The sequence below is a fragment of the Arabidopsis lyrata genome (assembly GCF_000004255.2).
Source record: "Arabidopsis lyrata subsp. lyrata unplaced genomic scaffold ARALYscaffold_8, whole genome shotgun sequence".
NCBI lineage: Eukaryota > Viridiplantae > Streptophyta > Magnoliopsida > Brassicales > Brassicaceae > Arabidopsis > Arabidopsis lyrata.
In genome coordinates, this window is record NW_003302548.1 from 21823273 (window position 1) to 21844425 (window position 21153).

General features: G+C 33.9%; 5 protein-coding genes across 18 annotated transcripts; 3 read left to right on the forward strand and 2 right to left on the reverse strand.

Annotated features, from left to right (window-relative positions):
• Positions 1-66: 66 nt before the first annotated feature.
• LOC9302729 (uncharacterized oxidoreductase SSP0419) lies at positions 67-1483 on the reverse strand. Its single transcript, XM_002866611.2, has 3 exons — positions 934-1483; positions 602-761; positions 67-514 (listed from the first exon to the last, which is right to left on the reverse strand). The coding sequence occupies exons 1-3, from the start codon at positions 1274-1276 to the stop codon at positions 160-162; spliced, it is 858 nt and encodes a 285-aa protein (XP_002866657.1). The 5' UTR covers positions 1277-1483; the 3' UTR covers positions 67-159.
• A 40-nt stretch (positions 1484-1523) lies between these two features.
• LOC9302730 lies at positions 1524-1942 on the reverse strand. The gene has a single exon (XM_021013065.1). It carries the CDS (start codon positions 1863-1865, stop codon positions 1647-1649), a length of 219 nt encoding a protein of 72 aa, XP_020868724.1. The 5' UTR covers positions 1866-1942; the 3' UTR covers positions 1524-1646.
• A 5802-nt stretch (positions 1943-7744) lies between these two features.
• LOC9302731 (transcription factor TGA1) lies at positions 7745-11063 on the forward strand. Of its 2 annotated transcripts, XM_021013049.1 has the most exons (10): positions 7745-7959; positions 8616-8745; positions 9013-9194; positions 9299-9379; positions 9466-9525; positions 9611-9688; positions 9777-9840; positions 9940-10211; positions 10287-10514; positions 10611-11063. In XM_021013049.1, exons 3-10 carry the CDS (start codon positions 9024-9026, stop codon positions 10761-10763), a joined length of 1107 nt encoding a protein of 368 aa, XP_020868708.1. In that variant the 5' UTR covers positions 7745-7959; positions 8616-8745; positions 9013-9023; the 3' UTR covers positions 10764-11063. The 2 variants fall into 2 exon arrangements, with proteins under 2 accessions (XP_020868708.1, XP_002864946.1); XM_002864900.2 differs by lacking the exon at positions 8616-8745.
• A 152-nt stretch (positions 11064-11215) lies between these two features.
• On the forward strand, positions 11216-12705 carry LOC9301022 (50S ribosomal protein L29, chloroplastic). The gene is made up of 2 exons (XM_002864901.2): positions 11216-11678; positions 12368-12705. The coding sequence occupies exons 1-2, from the start codon at positions 11343-11345 to the stop codon at positions 12548-12550; spliced, it is 519 nt and encodes a 172-aa protein (XP_002864947.1). The 5' UTR covers positions 11216-11342; the 3' UTR covers positions 12551-12705.
• Positions 12706-13035: 330 nt separating this feature from the next.
• LOC9301023 (transcription factor MYB8) lies at positions 13036-20093 on the forward strand. Of its 13 annotated transcripts, none has more exons than XM_021016125.1 (11): positions 13036-13463; positions 13558-14174; positions 14496-14576; positions 15175-15237; positions 15656-15747; positions 16495-16529; positions 17251-17449; positions 17714-17772; positions 18263-18781; positions 18885-19014; positions 19106-20093. In XM_021016125.1, exons 9-11 carry the CDS (start codon positions 18649-18651, stop codon positions 19782-19784), a joined length of 942 nt encoding a protein of 313 aa, XP_020871784.1. In that variant the 5' UTR covers positions 13036-13463; positions 13558-14174; positions 14496-14576; positions 15175-15237; positions 15656-15747; positions 16495-16529; positions 17251-17449; positions 17714-17772; positions 18263-18648; the 3' UTR covers positions 19785-20093. The 13 variants fall into 13 exon arrangements, with proteins under 13 accessions (XP_020871784.1, XP_020871781.1, XP_020871785.1 ...); XM_021016122.1 differs by having other exon boundaries at positions 13558-13640; positions 14063-14576; XM_021016126.1 differs by having other exon boundaries at positions 13558-13640; positions 14490-14576.
• The last annotated feature ends 1060 nt before the right edge of the window (positions 20094-21153 follow it).

Sequence of the window (21153 nt, forward strand, 5' to 3'; positions counted from 1 at the left end):
TTATAAACAGGTTCTGCTTTAGCTATTATTGTGGTTTTTTTGGCACACCCTACCAGAGTAGTACCGTGATTAATCCCTTTACTATAAAATGTAAAATGGTTAGGCAACACGTTTACTTGTTGGATATATTCAAACAGTATCTTTTAACCAAGAACACTACTACTCAGGTTTTGCTCCCTTTTTCATAAAACTCTTAGTCAGCAGAAAATCTTTCATGAAAATCGGCATATGGTGCATGATCGCCATGACGGTCGATAACCTTCCTGTAGAGTACCAAGCCGGTGGGTTTTTCTTCAGCACCACGGAAACAGTCTCTTTGGCAAATGTCTCTGTGGGTATTGGCTTTATGTTTTGTGACAGAAACGCTCTCTCACGGATAGCGTCCTCGAATGGTTTGTATAGTTTCAATTCAGGTAAATTGTTGAAACTCGATATCCCTGAGTTAGCTATGTTTGATTGAATACCTCCTGGTACAATGTTGATGACATCAATTCCAAATGGCTTAAGCTCCAACCTAGAAAGGAGACAATCACAAAACAAGATCGAGTTTAGATGATAAGAAATCAAGCTGATGAAAGAAGATTGCTGGAATCGAAAAAACCTTAATGTGTCGGTAAGAGCATGAAGAGCAGCTTTTGATGCAGTATAAACCCCAGCCCATGGTCCTGGTGCCATTATGCTAATACTTCCTATGTTGACAATCTTTCCCTTTTTCTTAGACGCCATGTGTGGTACAACAGCTTGAGTCATCCTCATGGAACCTGCAAGTTTCTTTACAAAGTTCAGTTCTTCAAGAGATTTCCCACAACCCAAATCAACTGAGTTTAAATAAATCGATTGAATAGCAAAATCAAACACATGAAAGAGTTGAGTCAGGAATTTTAACAAACACATGGTGAGCATAAACGAAAGAAGTCGAAAATTTTCATTCACCGAGCACATTGGTGTTGAAGGTGTTTTCCATGGCTGAAATTGGAATCTCGGCCAAAGGTCCGATACACTGAACTCCGGCATTATTAACCAAAACATCGATCTGACCAAATTTGTCGATAACTTTCGACACAATTTTACTCACGCTCTGCTCCGATTGAACATCGAGCTCTTGCACAAAGAACTTGGGATCTTTCTCCAATTCAGTCATCGTGCTCTGCGATCGACTCGTCGCCACCACACGACAACCATTCGCCGAGAACTCACGCGCCAACGCGTGGCCGATTCCTCCCTGAGAACATCCTGTGATGAGAACCACTGGCGTCTCTTCGCTGCTGCTTCCCATTCTTCACCTCTCTTAAGATATATTCTGTACTAAAGGAAACTATCGTACTTTTCAAAAGAGAAATCCAGAATTTAAGGGTCGAATTGCAAAAATTACGCCGAAGTTTCTCAACACAGTATTAAGATGATGAAGTTATTAAACTTTAGATTTTGTCCCCAGAAGTTTGTCCACGTTTGCAACTAAGTCCCTGAGATTTGTTTTTAACTTTTTTACTCACAGTGATTCGTCGGAGAAGACAAAGTCATTATTAATTCAACGGTTTGATTAAAATAAACAGAAAATTACATTCGATTAATTTACATATAGTTTGATATTTACATGAAACTCACAAAAGCAAGAAACGAAATTAGCTATGAACAACAAAATGGAATCAAGCAGAGAAGAAGCCATGAGAGATGGCCAAAGCAAACTGAGATTTAGCTTCAAGATTCTTCTTCAAACTCTCAATCTTCATCTTGTCAATAGCTACAGTCATCTTCGCCGGAATTATCTTCCTCCAATCAAACTCCGCCGGCGCTGATCTCGAATCCACCGGATGCTTCATCCTCCTCTCGTACTCCTCCGCCACCAAAATCGCTATGTCCGCCATTGAATCGGTTTATCTCCGGTATATGAATCTCTTTAGTTCGGTTATCTCTGGTTCTATATCAGAAGATATTCAACACAATGGTATTTATAGGTGCTTTGACGTGTGGGTTTGGATAAGGTTGGGTCAATAGTTTTCTCTAACTTAATATCTTTTTTATTAATATAAAATTTGTTTAATGGTTTTTTAAAATCGTGCCGAATCTGTTGGTATCGGTGGTTTTCGTGACAAGGTGGGCTTGGTCGGTTTTTTTTAATGTATTTAAAAATTTGTATTGGTTTGTTTTTGTTAAAAAAAATTATAAAATTAATTTTGTGTGGAATTGTTGAGTGGTCTCCAAGTCCAATGGTCCGTGTCAAATGAAAATTCCTAGTATTTAAGTGTGTTTAACAGATTAATAATCTAGGGATTCAAGATCCGATAATTTCTAGGTGTTATACATGAATCCTCAGTGTGTTTATCAAGCAAAAGTTAATTTCAGATTTAAATTTAAAAAGCAAATGTTAATGATCGTGAATCTGAAATTTTTACAGTAAGAAAAAGACAGGTAGTATAATAATAATTAAGTTGAAGTTGCTTCAAGCCCAAGATCAAGACAAAGCCCAGTATTATTAAGTTGCTTCAACCCCAAAATCAAGACTAAGCCCAATACTATTGTTTGGAGTTCTATGGTATGGGCCTGAGATAAGGAAGATCATTAGATTCTTTTTTTTTTTTTTTTTTTTTTCATCTCATTAGATTCTTGAAAAACGAAATTATAAACCAAATTTTGAAAGCTCTCTCACTCTTATAATATCATCGATCTATGATCTATCCATAGTTACTATTCCATTTTATATGTGAAAATTCATCGCTGAGTAAAGGATCACTTTTTATACTGAGAGTCTGAGACGAGTGGTTTACAAAGATTAGAAAGCTAAATTTCATGTAACTGAAATAGAAATAACTCCAATGTAAATTACATAAAAAAAAAAAAAAAAGAAGAAAAGATAAACATATATCTAAAAGGAAACTATAAGTAGAGAAGAAAACGAAGTAATCTTAAAATCGTGTGATAGTTTCCAATTCCTTTAGTGTACTTTCACTTCTTTCTCCTTTTAGTTCCTGCAAAACTTCTCATTGTTGTTTCTGACTAACTTTATCGGTATCTCATACATGAAAATTTAATTGCTGACAGAAAATAAAACATTTCGAGAATTAATATTCTAAAAAGTAAAAAGTGTACTTCAAATTTATTTATTCTCTTTTCCAACCCACCCTTTTCTAGTCAATTTTTCCTATTTTCTTGCTTTCTTTAGTCTTTTAAAAAAACAGAAAACCATCTTTCAGAATTATCCGAACATATACTTTTGTGTTATGATCGTGTATTAGTAAATGTTTTTAAGTACGATATGTCTAAAACGATCCAAAATGCTTAGTCGATTTTTTCTTTTATTTGGACAGGTCAAAGGCTGATGCGATTCAGGAGTCTTTTATTTGTTTTGTCGACTATTAGGAGTCGAATTTTCGATTGGAAAACAAGTATATATATATATATATATATAGTACTTGATATTAATTATTAAAAAAAGGGGGTTTTGTAAAAATGCCACTTTTCAAAAATACCTCATTTTTAAAACCTTATAAAAAATGTTCTTAAAAATATAAGATTTATCCAAATATGTATGTAATATTATTAAAACATACACAAACTACATTTCTATGTATCTAAAATCTTATAAATACTTTATAAATATCTTATAAATGCATTTTAAATACCTTTAAAAACTTTTAAAATATCTTGTAAAACCTTTAAAAATCCTTTAAAATAACTTGTAAAACCTTTAAAAACACCTCATAAATACTTGGATCGAGTCTTCAAGTAGTAGTTACAATCCATAAGTATCTTATAAACCTAATAAAAATTTATAAAAATTTCAAATTTTTTTAAAAAAGCATTTTTCAAAATAAACATATAAAAATAATATTTTTTAAAAGAAACACACCAAAAAGGGATATTTTTAACAATTTCCCTATAAAAAACGAATATTTATCCGAAATATTCACTGTTAAATCCAACTTATTAAAGCATGACAACTTTACACCTAAGTGGATATGTGGGATCTACTTCTTCTATCAATCAAGTCCTTTCCGAGACCCGTAGGGGCATGGATCCCTTGACTTATTTAATTATTATTAATCTGTTTTTCATATACTAATTAGTATTCTAATTTGTTGGGTAATCTTTCTTTTCTTTATCGAGAATCTCTTCTCGAATAATTCTTAAAGCACTCGAATTCTTTAACAAAGAATCAGATCTGGAAAATATGTTAATATGATTTGGTATTTGTTTGCCAATACACAAATATCACAATAATTATTTTGACGTGATAAATTAATAAGGTTTAAGAAACAAATATTCTAAGAATATTAAAGTGCCTGATTAAGTTACATGGTCGTGTGACGCAAACAATGACCCAAAACGTCTTCTCATCACCAATCACATATGTGCATATATATTTGAACACATATCTATGTGTGTTGTCTGTCCAAAAAAAAAAAAAAAAAAATCTATGTGTGATGTATAATAGTCATAATATTATACTCGTATAATCAGATATGGTCTAATGATGGGGGCCAAAGGTTGCTTTACTTAAGTTCTAATAACGTCCCTAAACATTTTTTTAAGGAAATTTGCTTTGATTTCACATTATAATATTTTGTTAATTATCCTATCAGTAAAGTTTGCACCTCCTTTAATCGCATGCACGTGGCATTGCATGATTCCAATTCTATCAACAGGTACTCACTAGATCGTTAATTAGTGATACAAACTCTACTGTATCTTCTGGCAGAAAAAAAACTATACAATCTTTTTTTTGGATCAAACAAACTATACCGTCTATGAGAGTAATTAATATCAGTGCTAAAAATTTATCGACGAAGAAATTTGGTAAATGATAAACCATCAATTTCTTATATATTGAAAAAAGTAGAAGCTAGTTTCAAAACTCTGCGCATGAAAGACAAGCTTAGCGAACTATAGTGTGTAGTCGCATAAAGAATAAACAGCGGAACTTATGTGATTTTGCGTGTTTTTAATATTAATTATAAGATTACACTTCATATTTACCCACTTTTAGATACTTACTAGTTTAATAAAAATATGTCTTTGTCATGAACGATTGGTTAATTAAATAATTTAAATTTGTTTTTTTAAATCTATTTCTGCTTATTTCTCATGGTACGACCAGCCGATATATAGTATTGCTCCATTATTTTTGGTTAAAAATAATGATATAAATTGGTTATCGCATACATTAATACATATATTTTCAAGAGGATGGAAATCATCGTTTATGCCAATAATATCAAAAAAAAAAAAAAAAAATCCAAACACGAGGTAACCACTCGTGGTGGCAAACCACTTTATAAGATAGCACTCGAGAATAATTCTACAAATAGGCAAAAGTTAAGAGTTTATGCGTGACGTCTCTTTTTTCTGTCTTCTCGTTCTTACAAATCTATATAATCATCCAATTCGAATAATTATTGCAATAATTTAATATGTGGATAGAGTGGGAAATGGAATTTCACCAATGTCTATTCATCCGTAATGGATCATACGGCTAAAAAAGCCATCACCATATGGAAAACTTTATACACACATCATTAGCACGATTGAGTGAGAAAAAAAAAATGAAAAAGAAGGATCGAGTTATTAATAATGTTATTCACTTATTAAACTTATCCTGTTAGTTAGTTTCCTCCTACTAGACAATCCAATACTAGATCATGCATTTCTATAAAAATATTTTTCTTCAAATACTTTTCATCTTTATCGTACCTAATTTGTGGAACTTATCTTCCCTCTGACCCTATCTGTGTTGGCGAAAAAAAAAAAAATCTTCTCTCTCTGTGTACATGCATGTCCATGAACAACAACACCTCACGTCATCTGTTGATGACCGTAACTCTTGAGGCTATATACATTGTTGTGATAATTTCATGCTGTATACATGTTTATAAGTAAATTAGTGAAACAAAACTTGTAAACAAATTAAAAAAGTAGATTCGTTTAAGCAAGCTGCAAGCATACACACGCACACACATTTTATATAGACTTCTAAATTATGTGTAATGATGGGTTTAGAGTTTAAATCGATATGTAGGAATCAACGAAGACATGTACTACTTACTGTCATTGTGTCTATAACCAAACAATCATTATTTTATATTTTTATCAAAGATGTTTATGTCTCATATGGAGCCTGAAGAGCCAATCTGTTTTAATACATTAATTAAAGGCTGCACAAATATTAATTAGGTGATTCCTTCACCTAATAAACTCTACTAACATTAGCCTGTTTAGACTAATTCCAAAGTCTAATCATTTGTTTTAAATTATGCTCGTTTATGATTTTTTTTTTGTTTTTTTTTTTTGTCATCGTTTATGATTTTTGTTATAAACAAGAAAGAATATATAGAACTATTTTAACAAAAAAAAAAAAGAATATATAGAACTAACTATATTCCACTAATTAATACAAATCCGGTTCACTATGAACAAATGATCAATATCTTCATGAATATATTAGAATAAATAAACGTTGCTTGTTTGAATTGTTCATTCAGGTCGGTCGCTACTCGCTTATTTGCTTAACCAATATTATTATATCAGCATTTAATATATTATACTAGCTAGTTCATTTCCAAGCAAATAAACTAGCCTAGTTGTTAAAAAAAAATTATATATATAGTTTTGTTTCTTATAAATAATTTCTAAGCTTGGTTTTTGTCAACTAGTCTGGAAATATTTAATGAGACAGCTATGATATTTGGATAAACATCGGAAAATTCAGTATTTTAAAATTTGTCTGCATTTATATTTTTAAATAACAGGTTAATGAAAAAATTGAAATATTGATTACAGATTAGTAGATTACTTAATTTAGAAGTAGCCGTTACTACGTCACCAAAATCGAAGCAGACTCTGTTGTTCTCTATACTCCCACTCGCTACACCGCGAATAGTCAACACGCGCTAAAGTTTTCATTTGTAACCGCTCATCCTTATTGCAAGTCTTTTACTATAAATCTTAGGTATAATATAATCAAAATAATATGTGAATAGTTTAGAAGAGTTCTTTAGCTAAGAGATAAAAGAAGGTTTAAGAGATTCAAACCATTACAAAAACTTTTAGCTATAATTTTTTTCAATAAAACAATTCATAATAATAGTTAAGAGACAAAATTAAGAGCCTGCCGTTGCTCCTCCTTCCCGCGGAAGTATGCCGGCGTTAGAGCGCGTGTATTTACGCCTGCCGTCAAACGAATTTTTATGTTATCGCCGACGAATGCGCAGGTTAGAGAGCAGACATGCGCAAGATAGAAAATTGAAAATTAATGGAAAAGTTATAAAAGAGAGAGAATTTAGAAGAGAATAAAAAAATGGATCTACCTGGTTCGCACATCAGCGTGCGAGGTAGTGGAGACATGACAATTAATTTTTATTTTCAAAAACGAATAATTAGCAATACGTTTTTAACTTAAATATTTAAATTATTATCTTTAAAAAATATTAAGATTCGATTGGTATCAGTGGATCATACATATTAATTCGCTGCTAATCAAATTTCCTTTCACAAAATGTATTTGGCACCATCAAACAAAAGTTTTATGTGAAAAAACGTATTTATTCCGCAATTAGTCCAGTGTTTTTTTATAAATAATTCAAAGTGGAAGAAAAATAGTATAGAAAAATGTAATAATTAGTTTTGACTCACTGTAGCTGAGTTATGCTTGAAGACAAAAATCACCGAGAAAAAAAAAGGTTAAAATATATATTAATAAAAAATAACTGCGTCAAAGGTCTCTCATTTAAGTTGTCGTGATTCTTCTTCCTTCTTCTACTTGAAGATGGTGAGACCTGAGTTTCTAAGACAGAAGGAAGAGTTTTTAAAATCCCTTGTGTTTATGGTCGGATTCGAACTCCGAACTTCTTGGCTTTACCTTTACGTCTGATCTTGTCGTTGAAAGCTCTTTCCTTCTTTCTCCTTTTACATGGTTTTAACGACAAAAGTTTCCCTTTCTTCAAGTTACTGACTTGACATCACAAGGTTCGGCTTCAGATCTCTCTTCTTATCCTTAATCATTCAGGGATTTTTGTTATTTCAGTTGTGAAAGCGAGACCAACAGAAAAAAAAAGATTGGAAAGTCTGAGATTTCTCATTCTCCTGCGTCGTTTATGAATCAAAATCACTACTTTGACTTTGCTCTGTTTTAATCTAATCTTGTTAATATCTTAAAAGCCTTTAAACTTTTCTCTTCTTGGTTGTTTTGGTTAATTTTGTTTCCACTTTTTTGTATAAACCCGATCATTACTTCAATAAGTTTGCTTTGAATTTAAGCTGGAAGGAACTGATTCGAATAATTCTTGCATAAGAAGATTTTTCAATCTATCTATCTATTGACTTCATGATTGGCTTTTGCTTTTCTTGATGTTATCTCTTACTATCTTGATTTCACCTTTCGTTACCAGTTGCGTACAAGAATTTGACAAAGCAATGAATGGAGATTTCCTATTTCTTTGGGGAGTCGTTTAACTGCTAACTATGCTAAGTTGGTCCACCATTAGTGCTGAAATAAAGTCACATCCTAATAAGTGGAAACTTGACGCTTTTCGTCTGCTTAACAATAATTCTATCATCTTATCTATTTGACACCTTCCAAACACTATTAGGGATATGTTTTTATTTTTTCTTTTTCGCTGTAGGTTTTTAGATTTGTGGGCGGATGATGAAGAGTTTGTGTTAACGATTTGGGTGATGAAAAAGTGACTTAAAGTTAAATCTTTTATGTTCTTTTAACCTGTCAGTACAACATATGTGATCTCCTTCTCCAAGGTCATAGGGAATCTCCAATGCCCTCTCCAATTTATTTCTTTGTAAAAAGTCTCTGGACTTTAAAGATGGTTTGATTATCCGTCCTGTTTTCTTCAAAGAATTTGGAGAAGAAACATCACAAGTTCTACTATTTGCTTTGCTTGCTATGTTTGTTTGACTTTGTGTGATCTAACTTTTGGTTGAAACCTAATGCTCATCTTTTGTTCTTTGGAATTTTTTGATGCTTTCATACATTGTTTTAAAACTTTGTATTTTCTTAATTTCCAGTTGAGGAAAACATGAATTCGACATCGACACATTTTGTGCCACCGAGAAGAGTTGGTATATACGAACCTGTCCATCAATTCGGTATGTGGGGGGAAAGTTTCAAGAGCAATATTAGCAATGGGAACATGAACACACCAAACCACATTATTATACCGAATAATCAGAAACTAGACAACAACTTGGTACTTTTTTTGCTTCATTGTTCTTCAATCTCTTGATGATAAACTTTCTTGGTTTGTTTTCAGACATAAACTAGCTTTCATTTCTTGAAAATCATTTTTTTTAGTCAGAGGAAACTTCCCATGGAACAGCAGGAACTCCTCACATGTTTGATCAAGAAGCTTCAACGTCTAGACATCCCGATAAGGTCAACTATTCACAAATGCTTCTCTATCAGTTTCTTGATCATAAATTTCTGCGGATCATATAGACTGAATCTTTATATCGTTACAGATACAGAGACGGCTTGCTCAAAACCGCGAGGCTGCTAGGAAAAGTCGCTTGCGCAAGAAGGTATGACTACATTTTCTTCCCCTTGGTAAATTGTTTCTGTTTCCTTAATGAGTTGGGAGATTTGATTGTGTTTCTTTTTTTGTAGGCTTATGTTCAGCAGCTGGAAACAAGCCGGTTGAAGCTAATTCAATTAGAGCAAGAACTTGATCGTGCTAGACAACAGGTTAATGAAATGAAATCTAAATCTATATTCGCTCTCTTTCGATTTCCAAAATATATTACGATTTCTGATTGAAATTTGATGTTTTCAGGGATTCTATGTGGGGAACGGAATAGATACTAATTCTCTCGGATTTTCGGAAACCATGAATCCAGGTTTTGCATCAAGGACAATGAGTCTTTTTTTTTGTTTAAATCAAGAATCATGATTTAGAAATCAAGATTTTGATTGGTGAAACATATACTGATTTGCAGGGATTGCTGCATTTGAAATGGAATATGGACATTGGGTTGAAGAACAGAACCGACAGATATGCGAACTGAGAACGGTTTTACACGGACACATTAACGATATCGAGCTTCGTTTGCTAGTAGAAAACGCCATGAAACATTACTTTGAGCTTTTCCGGATGAAATCGTCTGCTGCAAAAGCCGATGTCTTCTTCGTCATGTCAGGGATGTGGAGAACTTCAGCAGAGCGGTTTTTCTTGTGGATTGGCGGATTTCGACCCTCGGATCTTCTCAAGGTAAAACAAAGAACAATCGCATAATGTTATTGAATAGAAAGAAACAATATTACAATGTTTCAATGTTTTTTGCAGGTTCTTTTGCCACATTTTGATATCTTGACGGATCAACAACTTCTAGATGTATGCAATCTAAAACAATCGTGTCAGCAAGCAGAAGACGCGTTAACTCAAGGTATGGAGAAGCTGCAACACACCCTTGCGGACTGCGTTGCAGCGGGACAACTCGGTGAAGGAAGTTACATTCCTCAGGTGAATTCTGCAATGGAGAGATTAGAAGCTTTGGTCAGTTTTGTTAATCAGGTATATATATATTTAATCTTTTTTTTTTTTAATTAAACACATTTCAAGACACTATAGTATTAGTTTCTTGATTTTGTTTGTTTGTTCATTTCTTAGGCTGATCACTTGAGACATGAAACATTGCAACAAATGTATCGGATCTTGACCACACGACAAGCGGCTCGAGGATTATTAGCTCTTGGTGAGTATTTTCAACGGCTTAGAGCCTTGAGCTCAAGTTGGGCGACTCGACATCGCGAACCAACGTAGATTTTTGAAACAACCAAATCAAGAAAATGGGAAGACCTCAAAAATGAAGAATGAGTGCGTCTGGAAACAGAGGACTACTCTGAATAAATTTGGGGGTTGCTGCTGATGATTATTTTTACTCTGCGGCGGAATCAGAAAATTTGAAAAACATGTATTGATAAGTTGTAAATATCAGAAAAAGGTGGGGGTGCAAAAAATTTGTTCTTTTAAAAGAGAGAAGTTTTTCGGATGTTTTAGTTTGATTTGTAAACAATTTCAGATTATATAGAAACTTGGTTCCAAATCCCTTATGATAATGTACATAAGTGTGTTTCGAGCTATTTGCAATGTAGAAACTATAGGGAAATTTTTAAATATTTGAAATAAATATCGGGGATTTATCCTATGATAATGTACATAAGTGTGACTCCCGTTTGCAATTTTAGATACTTTCGGGCCATTTTCGTAATTAAAGGTAAATATAGGGGCAAATAGAAAGATATAAGAAAAGCCTTATCTCTAGAGTTTCTCTTCATTATCCTCAAAATCGCTCTCGAGAGTGAAGTCTTTCTCTTCTCTTCTTCTTCCGCCATAGCCATAATGCTTAGTCTCTCAATTGCTACGCCGGGGACGGCGGCGATTTTCCGTCGAGGAACAGATTCCGCGACTTCAACTTCGTCTTCTTTCCATGGTGTCAGAATCCAGCCACAGGTTTCAGCTCGCGTCCCCGCGGCGGCGACGATTTCGTCGTCTCGTAAACCATCGGTGGTGATGATGTCGAAAAGAGAGGCGGAATTGAAAGAGATAAGATCGAAGACGACGGAGCAGTTACAAGAGGAGGTTGTTGACCTTAAAGGAGAGCTCTTTATGCTTCGTCTCCAGAAATCGGCAAGGAATGAGTTCAAATCTAGCGACTTTCGTCGTATGAAGAAACAAGTAAGCTTTTTTCTTCTTCTTTTGGGTTCGTTTGTTAAAATTTTCCTCTTTTATACACAAATTAGTTGAAATTGCTCGATTTTGATTGTGTACATAGAATTGGTTTTGCAGAGTCTAAGAGTCTTTGAAAAGGTTAACAAAATTGGGATTTGTGGTTTCTTGATGGAAAAATGAAATCATCACCATGGAAACTAAGATTATCTAATGTGAAGTTTTAGAAGATGTTAACAAACTCTATAAGCAATGTTAGTGTTGTTGTTCTACAGATTATAGTTAATTCTAAAGTATAACAATGACAACATTGCTATGTTACTGTTTTGTGATACCTAATACTGTTTTTGGTTGGAGGTGGAATGGAATTAGAGATTTGACATTGAGGTCAATCCATCCCCTTTTATAGATTCTTGCACACAGCTTCTTATATGTTCTTATCATAACGTGGTTTCAGTTAGACATGAATGTTGAGCTTTGCGATATCGTTTGTATAGTATTTTAGATGAAAATCACTTGCTTTGGTTTACTGATTGCTGGGATTTCAAGTAGACACGAATCTTGAGCTCTAAGTGGCTAATGCACCAAATTAACTTTAGATGAAACTAAGTTCAAGTCGAAATTGCTTGGTTTTTGGCCTATACCTGTCTCTCATTTCTGGTACTAAAGATGTGTTCTTTTGGTTGTGGGTGATTTAGGTTGCTCGGATGTTGACGGTTAAAAGAGAGAGGGAGATCAAAGAAGGGATAAAGAAAAGGTTGTCGAGGAAACTTGACCGACAATGGAAGAAAAGCATTGTACCGAGACCACCTCCTTCTCTAAAGAAGCTTCAAGAAGAAGAAGCTGCAGAAGAAGCAGCTGAAGCTGCGAAATCTGCTTGAAAAAACGGCCATTGATCTTGTTGTTTCCTCGAGATGTTTTATTCTCTGTTCTTTTGTTGCTGAACCATCCTGTATTTGTTCTTCTTTTGGTGTAAACACTTTCCTTATTAAGTAGTTTACATGAATCCCTTAAAGATTAATATCCTTTTGCTTAATGTTTCATCAGAATTATTATCCAATCTGACGAAGAAACTAGTACTCCTTTGAAAAACATAAAATAAGAATTAAAAAAAAAAGAAAAAAAAAGGTAAAATCCAAAAAAATGGCGGGAAAATTAGGAATTTATTGGTGGCTTAGAAATAGAAAGCGTTAAAAGTCTCTGTCTTTTGTGGGGGCATAGATAAGGTCTTCCGTCTTCGGTGGTAAATTCCGGCTGTATGTAGGAGGTAAAATGATCTGTCTTTGAAGGAAATTCACAGTCAAAATTAAATCCGTGGAAGTAGTAGAAAAATCTCATCTTGGTAAATATATAGTCTCATAGAGACTTCATCGTGTAGTCTTGTTAGTTTTTGGATTAGTCAATAATGGGTTTGGTTTTTTGTTTACTGTTATTTGTCCTTTTCTTTCTTATTAGTATATATTGAAGATCTGGCTAATAATTTTTCTGACTCAGTGGTATTGAAGTCTTCTTTTAAGAAGTACGAACTACTGATAAAAATAATCTCAAATTAGTAATTTCTTCTCTGTGTTCTTTTCTTAGAAGTTTGAATGCGACTGATATAAACGTACGTTTATATTGCTACTACAGGTAAATATGTTATGTCATCCAATCCACTTCCTATTGAGAATACTTAATTTCAGATTCGATTCGATCTCATTCACATAATCACTGGCGGTGGAGCTCTTCTTCCAAGCTACTCTTTTGTGAGGATGACTGGCGGTGAAGTTGTTCTTCCATCTCTCCCATACTTTGGTATTTCAGTGAGAGTTAATCCATATATAGGTACTTTCTTTATATATAGGTACAAATTTGTGTATAACTATCCGTACGTATTTTGCTAGAACAGATGTGTCTCTCAACTAGCTTAGTTTCAAGCAGTAAGAGTATGCTATGGAGGACGAGGGCCGAGAGCAGTATGAGTTTTTACAGGTATCTAGTCATTTTCGTATAGCCAAGATTGCAAGATGCTAGGTTATTAGTTTTAGATGTCTTGATGTGAGATGCTTTTGTTAACTAGCCGTTGTAGATTCTCATATGTTCTTCTGATTTGTCATTACCATTTTAGTGGAATAACAAAACTGTTGACATAGCAGTGATCTAGACCATGATGATTCACCTAATACCTCACATCCAAGGGTTAAGTCAAAAGATCATTTGAAAACATCTATCTGCCCACAATTATTTTAATATGACCAATGGTCAAAATTGTACATTTTTTAGTATTTTATAATTTTATTTTCATATTCATCCCAAGTTGAGTTTTACAGCTGCATTGTGCTGTTCACACCCATTAGTTCACACTTAGAGATGCTTATCCGCATTTCAAACTGACCGAGTTGTCAACTTTTCAGCTTAAATTTTGTGAGAAATACTCCCTCAGGGTCCAATGTTGAAACTCTGTAAGATACGCGCTGTCCTGAATGTTAAGTACAAGAGATTTAAGACAAAAATGCATATCTAAAGGTGATTTATGAGGTTTGCATATGACTAGCTTTGTATTTTTTTTTATTGGAACTATTTTTCTCAAGACCTGTCTTACCATTTACCAACTCTAGCCATGTGTTTTAAAGCTTTGCACAGCTTTCTATGATGCTTTTGACAAGATTATTTTATTATGTAAGCGTCTTACGTATATTTTTCATGCAAAGATCTCTGGATCACAACATGTGACTTGCTTTTCATGCAAAAAGCTTCCTCCATGTTTGTCTTGGTCTTATCCTTTCGTGACAAGTCCAAACCCTTTAGCCTGTTTCACTTCAACTACTATTTCCTCAAAAGCTGCAGGTCTTTTGGATTTTCTTATTGTCTTCTTCTTGATGCCTCTGAAGGTAAAGATGAACAAGACCGACTCTCTTAACTTCCGAGGTTTGTTGATGCCTCTGCCCATTTTTTTTTGTTCATTCACTATCACTACTCACTAGTTTCAGCCTTTGTTTCATTTCATGAAGCAATTGTGATTGCTTCAAATATATTGGTAAAACAGTTCTAACATATTTTCAAGCTTTTTATATATATATATATATATATATATTCTCCTCTTGATTAATGAAAACTCAACTTTTTAGACTTGTTTTAGCTTGTCAACTTAAATGGTCCTTTTCTTTTAACTTTGTTTTCTAGCTTCTACTAACTTTGTCTCATTTTTTCTGGATGGTGATGCATAGACATATATACAAATCTCTTAAGCTTAATAAACATATAGATAGTTGAGCATTTCGACTAACTAGTGCTATCAATATACAAATGCTGTTTGCTTGGGTTAGACCAATGTGTTTAAGGTGGATTGTCCAAGTCCTTTAGAAAGCCTCTAGTAAGAAAGGTAATAGGACTCTTTTGCTTAGTGTTCATAATCTTATTTCAAAGTTAGACCAATGTGTTGATATATAAGCACTACTTGCATGATTGTATCATTCTAAATTGGATTGAATATAATGACTATTTTGGTTGGTTTTTACCTTTTCAGCTTCTTGGATCTTCTATGGAGACGTCCTTTTTCGGCTTTATGGATTGGTTCTAAGAACCTCAGGTTAGATAATGCAAAGGAACAACACTTCTATACATGTTTTTTTCTGTAGCATCATATCTTAGTTCCTAGCATTGGAGTGAGGTCAATACAGATTGTTTGAGTTCATACCATGGGAGGATTATTAAGTTAATAAAGTTTTGATTCAGCATATCTCAGTGGCCGTTTATATATGCCTCTTAGCCTAGAAATACTTAGTTTTGTGAAATACAGTTTTATTCACTTGCATGTGGAATAGATCATTCTCATCAGTTTCAGTATGAAGATATCCATAGGTGATATGTGACACGGTCCAGTTAGCTAATTAGTTATGGTAGAGCCATTAATGGTAACTCTGGTTCGATAGATATAATGTTGTACATTGTTCTGTGTTGCTTCTTCTAAATTTTGTTCTACTAATCTTCAATATTGTCTATCTTAGGACTTGTTGCAGGAATCATACATCAATCTCCTCATATGATAGTAGCAGAACAAATTTGATCACAGGCACTTTTTAAAGTCTGAGTAACTCAGGTGATTGATTTATACACATCTTTTCTTGAATAATGAAAATATTATTTCTGATGCATTTCTTCACTCCAATTTTGCATCATAGGTAACTATGAAATGGTAGATACCACTGATGCATCTAAATTGATTCTGTGTGGAGCTCTAATTAAGATAGCAATGTCATTGTCTCCCTCTCTATCTTTCACTGTCATGTAGCTGTAAAATTGGTGTCATCAATGAACGAATTTAGCCACCTAAACTAACATGTAGTGGTTGATGCCTAAGAAAACAACGCTTAAGGCCCACACAATTTGGTTCATATAATACTATAGAATGACTTTTTTTTTTTTTTTTTTATAAAATTTAAATACGTTCTTCTTCTTATTCTTGCTGTTTTCTCTGTCCCATGTTCGTCAGGTTCCTTGTGAATATGTGTCTTTATTGTATGTAACGTTTGACTTAAGTGTATTGCTAGAAGATTTTGAACGGTGAGCTCATTGATATTAATAACAGATACTTTTTATATAAACAAAGAAAGTCAGTCTCTAGAGCAATAGTTAAATCTTGAAATACTCAACCATTATTAGATTACTCTATGAACGAAATTTCCAAACAGAATCTCCTGTTTTCCAACAAGGTTGCTTCCATGTGAACAGATGGAAAAAAGAAGTTTAACTTGTTTGTTGTTTGAATATACTGATGAACTTGTTTAATATTATATGTGTGCATGTGTCTCATTTTGTTTTTTTCACTGGTTGCAATCTCTTTCAGGATCCTGCTAAGCATCTTGGAATTCTGTCAATTGTGTAAGTACCAACAGTTTAATACATAATCACTGTCATACACAAAGTTTGATAGTGACCTCCTAGATTTCAAGAAATGGACAATTGGGTAGAAAATTACTCATTGGATATACATTGTGTATGTGTATCTGACTAATATAGTCCTGAGATTGATGCATACCCTTCACATTTGCAGAGAATTGGGAAGAGGTAAAAAGTTAGTTTCTTCAAATGTGGCTTTGAAAGTCAGAGTTTAGATGTGTTGGTTAGGAACTGAGGAGAAGAAGCAAAACAATTTGTTTAGCTGACATTCACAACCATTGTTTTTTTATATTAGAGGAAAAGAACGGTTTAAGTGACATAGCGTATAGTATGAACCTAGTGCCTTCCTTATTTCTTTAATATATATACTGTACCTGCTTCCTCCAGTGAGATTGTGGTCCACTCTGAGAAACCCTAGATGAACAAGCAACTCAAATCTCTCTCTTTTTCCAGAAATTTCTCGCAGTCAACTACGCGAAAAATATTAGTATTTTTCGAGAATCTGTTACCTATAGGAAAATTATCTGTTGATACACTATGGAAACTCATGAAAGTTATTATCTAATACCTTGTGCATTGAAAAGCCTCTTGGGAATACGTATTTAGTTTGTAGATGCAGTGAAAACGTTTCCTTTTCCAATTTCTATGTATCTTAAAATTTGTTTCTTGAGGACCAGTTGTCTTTCATTTGGAACAATTGCAGGAAACCCTATGATCTACTTTATGGAAAAGACACAGAAGAAAAAGACAAGACATGCCATTTGGTCCAATGCAGAGGCAGTGGAGAGAAAGTCTTGTAGGTTTCAAAGATGGTGGATATTTAGATCATTTTCTGCACCAACCTCTCCCCTAACAAGCTCCTTCCAATTTTCAACAAAATGTCAACATCAAGTCTGTCACCAGTATGAATAGTAACTTTTCTTCTCATAATACCAATACTTTTACATTGCTACTTTGTCCTTCATATTTGTCTGTCACCTGTTGCTGTCTATGCATTTTCCGTAATTTTTGTTTTCGTTGAACCGTATAGTTATGTGCTTATCAAGGAATGTTTGATCTGTAGTAGGACAGGAGTATATATAAGTCTCATATATTTTGATCACTAAATGGATACAAAACACAACTGGATTAGTTCTCACGTATCCTGATAATGTTCTCTGTTGCAGGTTTCTTAATATAGCATCTTTTTCTCACCAGAAAAAGCATTTTTGAGTAGGAAATCTCAGTAAGTATTACCTAAATTTGCTATATCAGGACTTCCTCAAGATCAAAAGAAATGTGTTGAACAAGACTTGAAGACTTATAGTTTCCTTATTAGATCAATTCTGCTTCTTTCTGATGCTTTCTAGTATCTTAAAACTCTTAGGGCTCATGGCTTGATACAAAGTAAATACAAATATATAATATTCTTTGTTTTTAATATATATTAGAGAATACCAAATACATATAGAGTCAAGAAATGAATGACACAAGGAGATGATCTCTCTGGCCATCCTTGTGGTGACATCTGTTGTTTGGTGCGATTAAAAATCATTTCTCTGCTATGTTTTGTCAGCGAATGATTAAGAAATTATTTGAATAGTTTATATAGCTTTCTTGTCGAAGTCCTATACTGACCTTCTTCTTCTCCCCCACCTAAACCTTTCTGTAGAAACTTTGGAATCTTTTCTCTAGCAGGCAATGGGACTGTACTGATCATATTATTATGTTTGCAGGTCTCTAGCGACATTAGTCCCTGAACCACAGGATTTAGTACTAAGGATCTCGACATCTAGAACTGTTTCCGAGAAGAAGATTGGTCGTATTGCTTAGGACTGTAAGTGGTTATACCGTACGTATGTGAGAGAGAATAAAGAAGAGAAAAATGGAATTTGCAGGGTGAAAGCGACATGGGTTGTTTTGGTATGCGAATAAGAAAGAAGCACGTGGTGAATGGACATTGAATAGAGAGGGAAGCTCGAGTTAATATAAATATAGAAATAAGAAGCAGTTAGTGGTTGTGAAGAAAGGAGGCAAGCGACCAAATCTTTGAAGAAGCAATAGTAAAGAGAAGGTAAAAACAAGAAGAGAGACCGTTGTTAGATACAGAAGTTGATCAAACATGGGAAGATCTCCTAGCTCAGACGAAACCGGTCTGAAGAAAGGTCCATGGTTGCCTGAAGAAGATGATAAACTCATCAATTATATCCACAAACATGGACATAGCAGCTGGAGTGCCCTTCCCAAGCTCGCTGGTACTACTATCTTGAAGACGTTGATGAAACCTAGTTTTGTTTGTGATATATGAGTCTAAAGTCTTGGTCTTATGAATATCTCTATCTGTTTCTCTATATGCAGGTCTTAACAGGTGTGGGAAGAGTTGCAGGCTACGATGGACAAACTATTTGAGACCGGACATTAAGCGAGGAAAATTCTCAGCTGAAGAAGAAGAGACCATCCTGAACCTTCATGCGGTTCTTGGCAACAAGTAAAAAACCCATCTGATTCTTGATATTATCTGGGGTTTTTTTTTTTGTTACGTAGCTCATTCAAAATGTTACTGGTAATGATTTTATAAGGTGGTCAATGATTGCAAGCCACTTACCTGGAAGAACTGACAACGAGATCAAGAATTTCTGGAACACTCATTTGAAGAAAAAGCTGATTCAGATGGGTTTTGACCCCATGACTCATCAGCCAAGAACCGATGATATCTTCTCAAGCTTATCTCAGCTCATGTCTCTGTCTAACCTAAGAGGACTTGTTGATCTGCAGCAACAGTTTCCAATTGAAGATCATGCTCGAATGAATCTCCAAACTGAGATGGCTAAGCTCCAGTTGTTCCATTACCTTCTTCAATCTCCTCCTCCTCCTCCAATGAGTAGTAGCAATATTAACCCTAATGACTTAAACATTCTCAATCTCCTCATCAAAGAAAACTCCAATACCAATACTCTCGACCTCGGTTTCCTCACTTCTCATCTTCAAGACATCAACAACAACCTCCCTTCCCTCAAAACCCTAGAAGAAAACCACTTCAGTCAAAACACTTCTCCAATATGGCTCCATGAACCACCGAGCTTGAACCAAACTATGTTGCCTACTCATGATCCTTGTGCTCAGAGTGTAGATGGTTTCAGCGGCAACCAGGCCTCCTCAAGCCATGATCAAGAAGTAGCAGTCACAGACTCTGTAGATTGGCCTGATCATCATCTATTTGATGGCTCCATGTTTCCAGACATTTCTTATCAATCTTAAGGTATGTACGTATGTATATGTTTCATAAGAACTTGACTGAATTTGTTTGATGTTGCTGTGCATGTGGTTCTATATATATCTATATACGTTGATTCATGATGTGTGATAATGTCTTAGAATGTACATGTGTTCCTATGTATAACTCATACATGTTGTTTGTGTTGTTATAGAACATTCTATATGTTTGAATGTATCTTCATTACCCTAGTATGTAGAGAGACCAACCAACGATTGTTCAGATAATTATTTCTAAATTTGTGTCGTGTATAATTATAACTAAACGATTGTGTGTGATTGATTGTTATGTCATGTGTATCTTCTGGAAAATCGTAAGTATTTTGGTTATAAATATTTTTTTCGTAAACATGAATAATCTTTTGATAGTTAGCCTTTTAGGGAGTTTTAATATTCATCTTGACAATTTACAAATTAAAGGTTGGATCGAAGTACTTAAAAACCCTTGATATTTTATATGCACAAATTTCTCTTCTTGCACAATGAAACGATATTGTTGTTATGTCAGATTTTTTTTTCAAACATTGGATCAAAAACGTTACAACAAAAGAAAGTGACCAAAAAAGCTTTTCAAGTACTATATATAACTCTATAAGAGAATGTTATATTTTATATTGGGTTCAGAAAGCCCATCCAAGGCCTGTTATAATGGGCTGACAATAAGAGGATGATCCAAACATGGCGCTGATTCATTCGAAGATAGTGTGACACATAATAAGAGTGCGGTATTCAAGAGTAAAACGTTTCAATCACATAATTTTTATGCAATTTGCGTACCGCTTATTTTATACAAATCGCACTTGTCCCGCAAATATATTTTTCCCGCACGTCCCGCAGTTGAACCGTACCGCAATGTAATACCGCACTTCTCCCGCACCGCAAAACGCAGTTACATACGAAATGAAAAAAACTGTTGCGTTTTTTAAGTCAATGGCTCTGAATAGAGAAAGTGTATCGGGCGGAGCGGATCAAGCGAATTAAGTAGAACAAAAGCGAATCAAGCAGATCTGGCGGTACAAATGCGGATCAAGCGGTTCGAACGCTTTAAATATGTTTTGAATGGTGAAAACAGATAAAACGGTGCAGATGAAATATTTATATTGTTAAAAACATAATTTTAAATAAAATATTTTACAGAAACTATACATACTAAAAATAAATATATTAAAATATATTTGTAATATTGGTTTAACATATTCTTGATTATAATCTGTAAATACATTAAATATATTTATTATTATACATGTAAAACATTAAACAGAAAATAGTTTTAAATAAAAAAAAAATTATCGAGTATTTGATTTATATCATTACGTTATCATGTAAACTTTGGTTAAGTAAAATTTTTAAAATT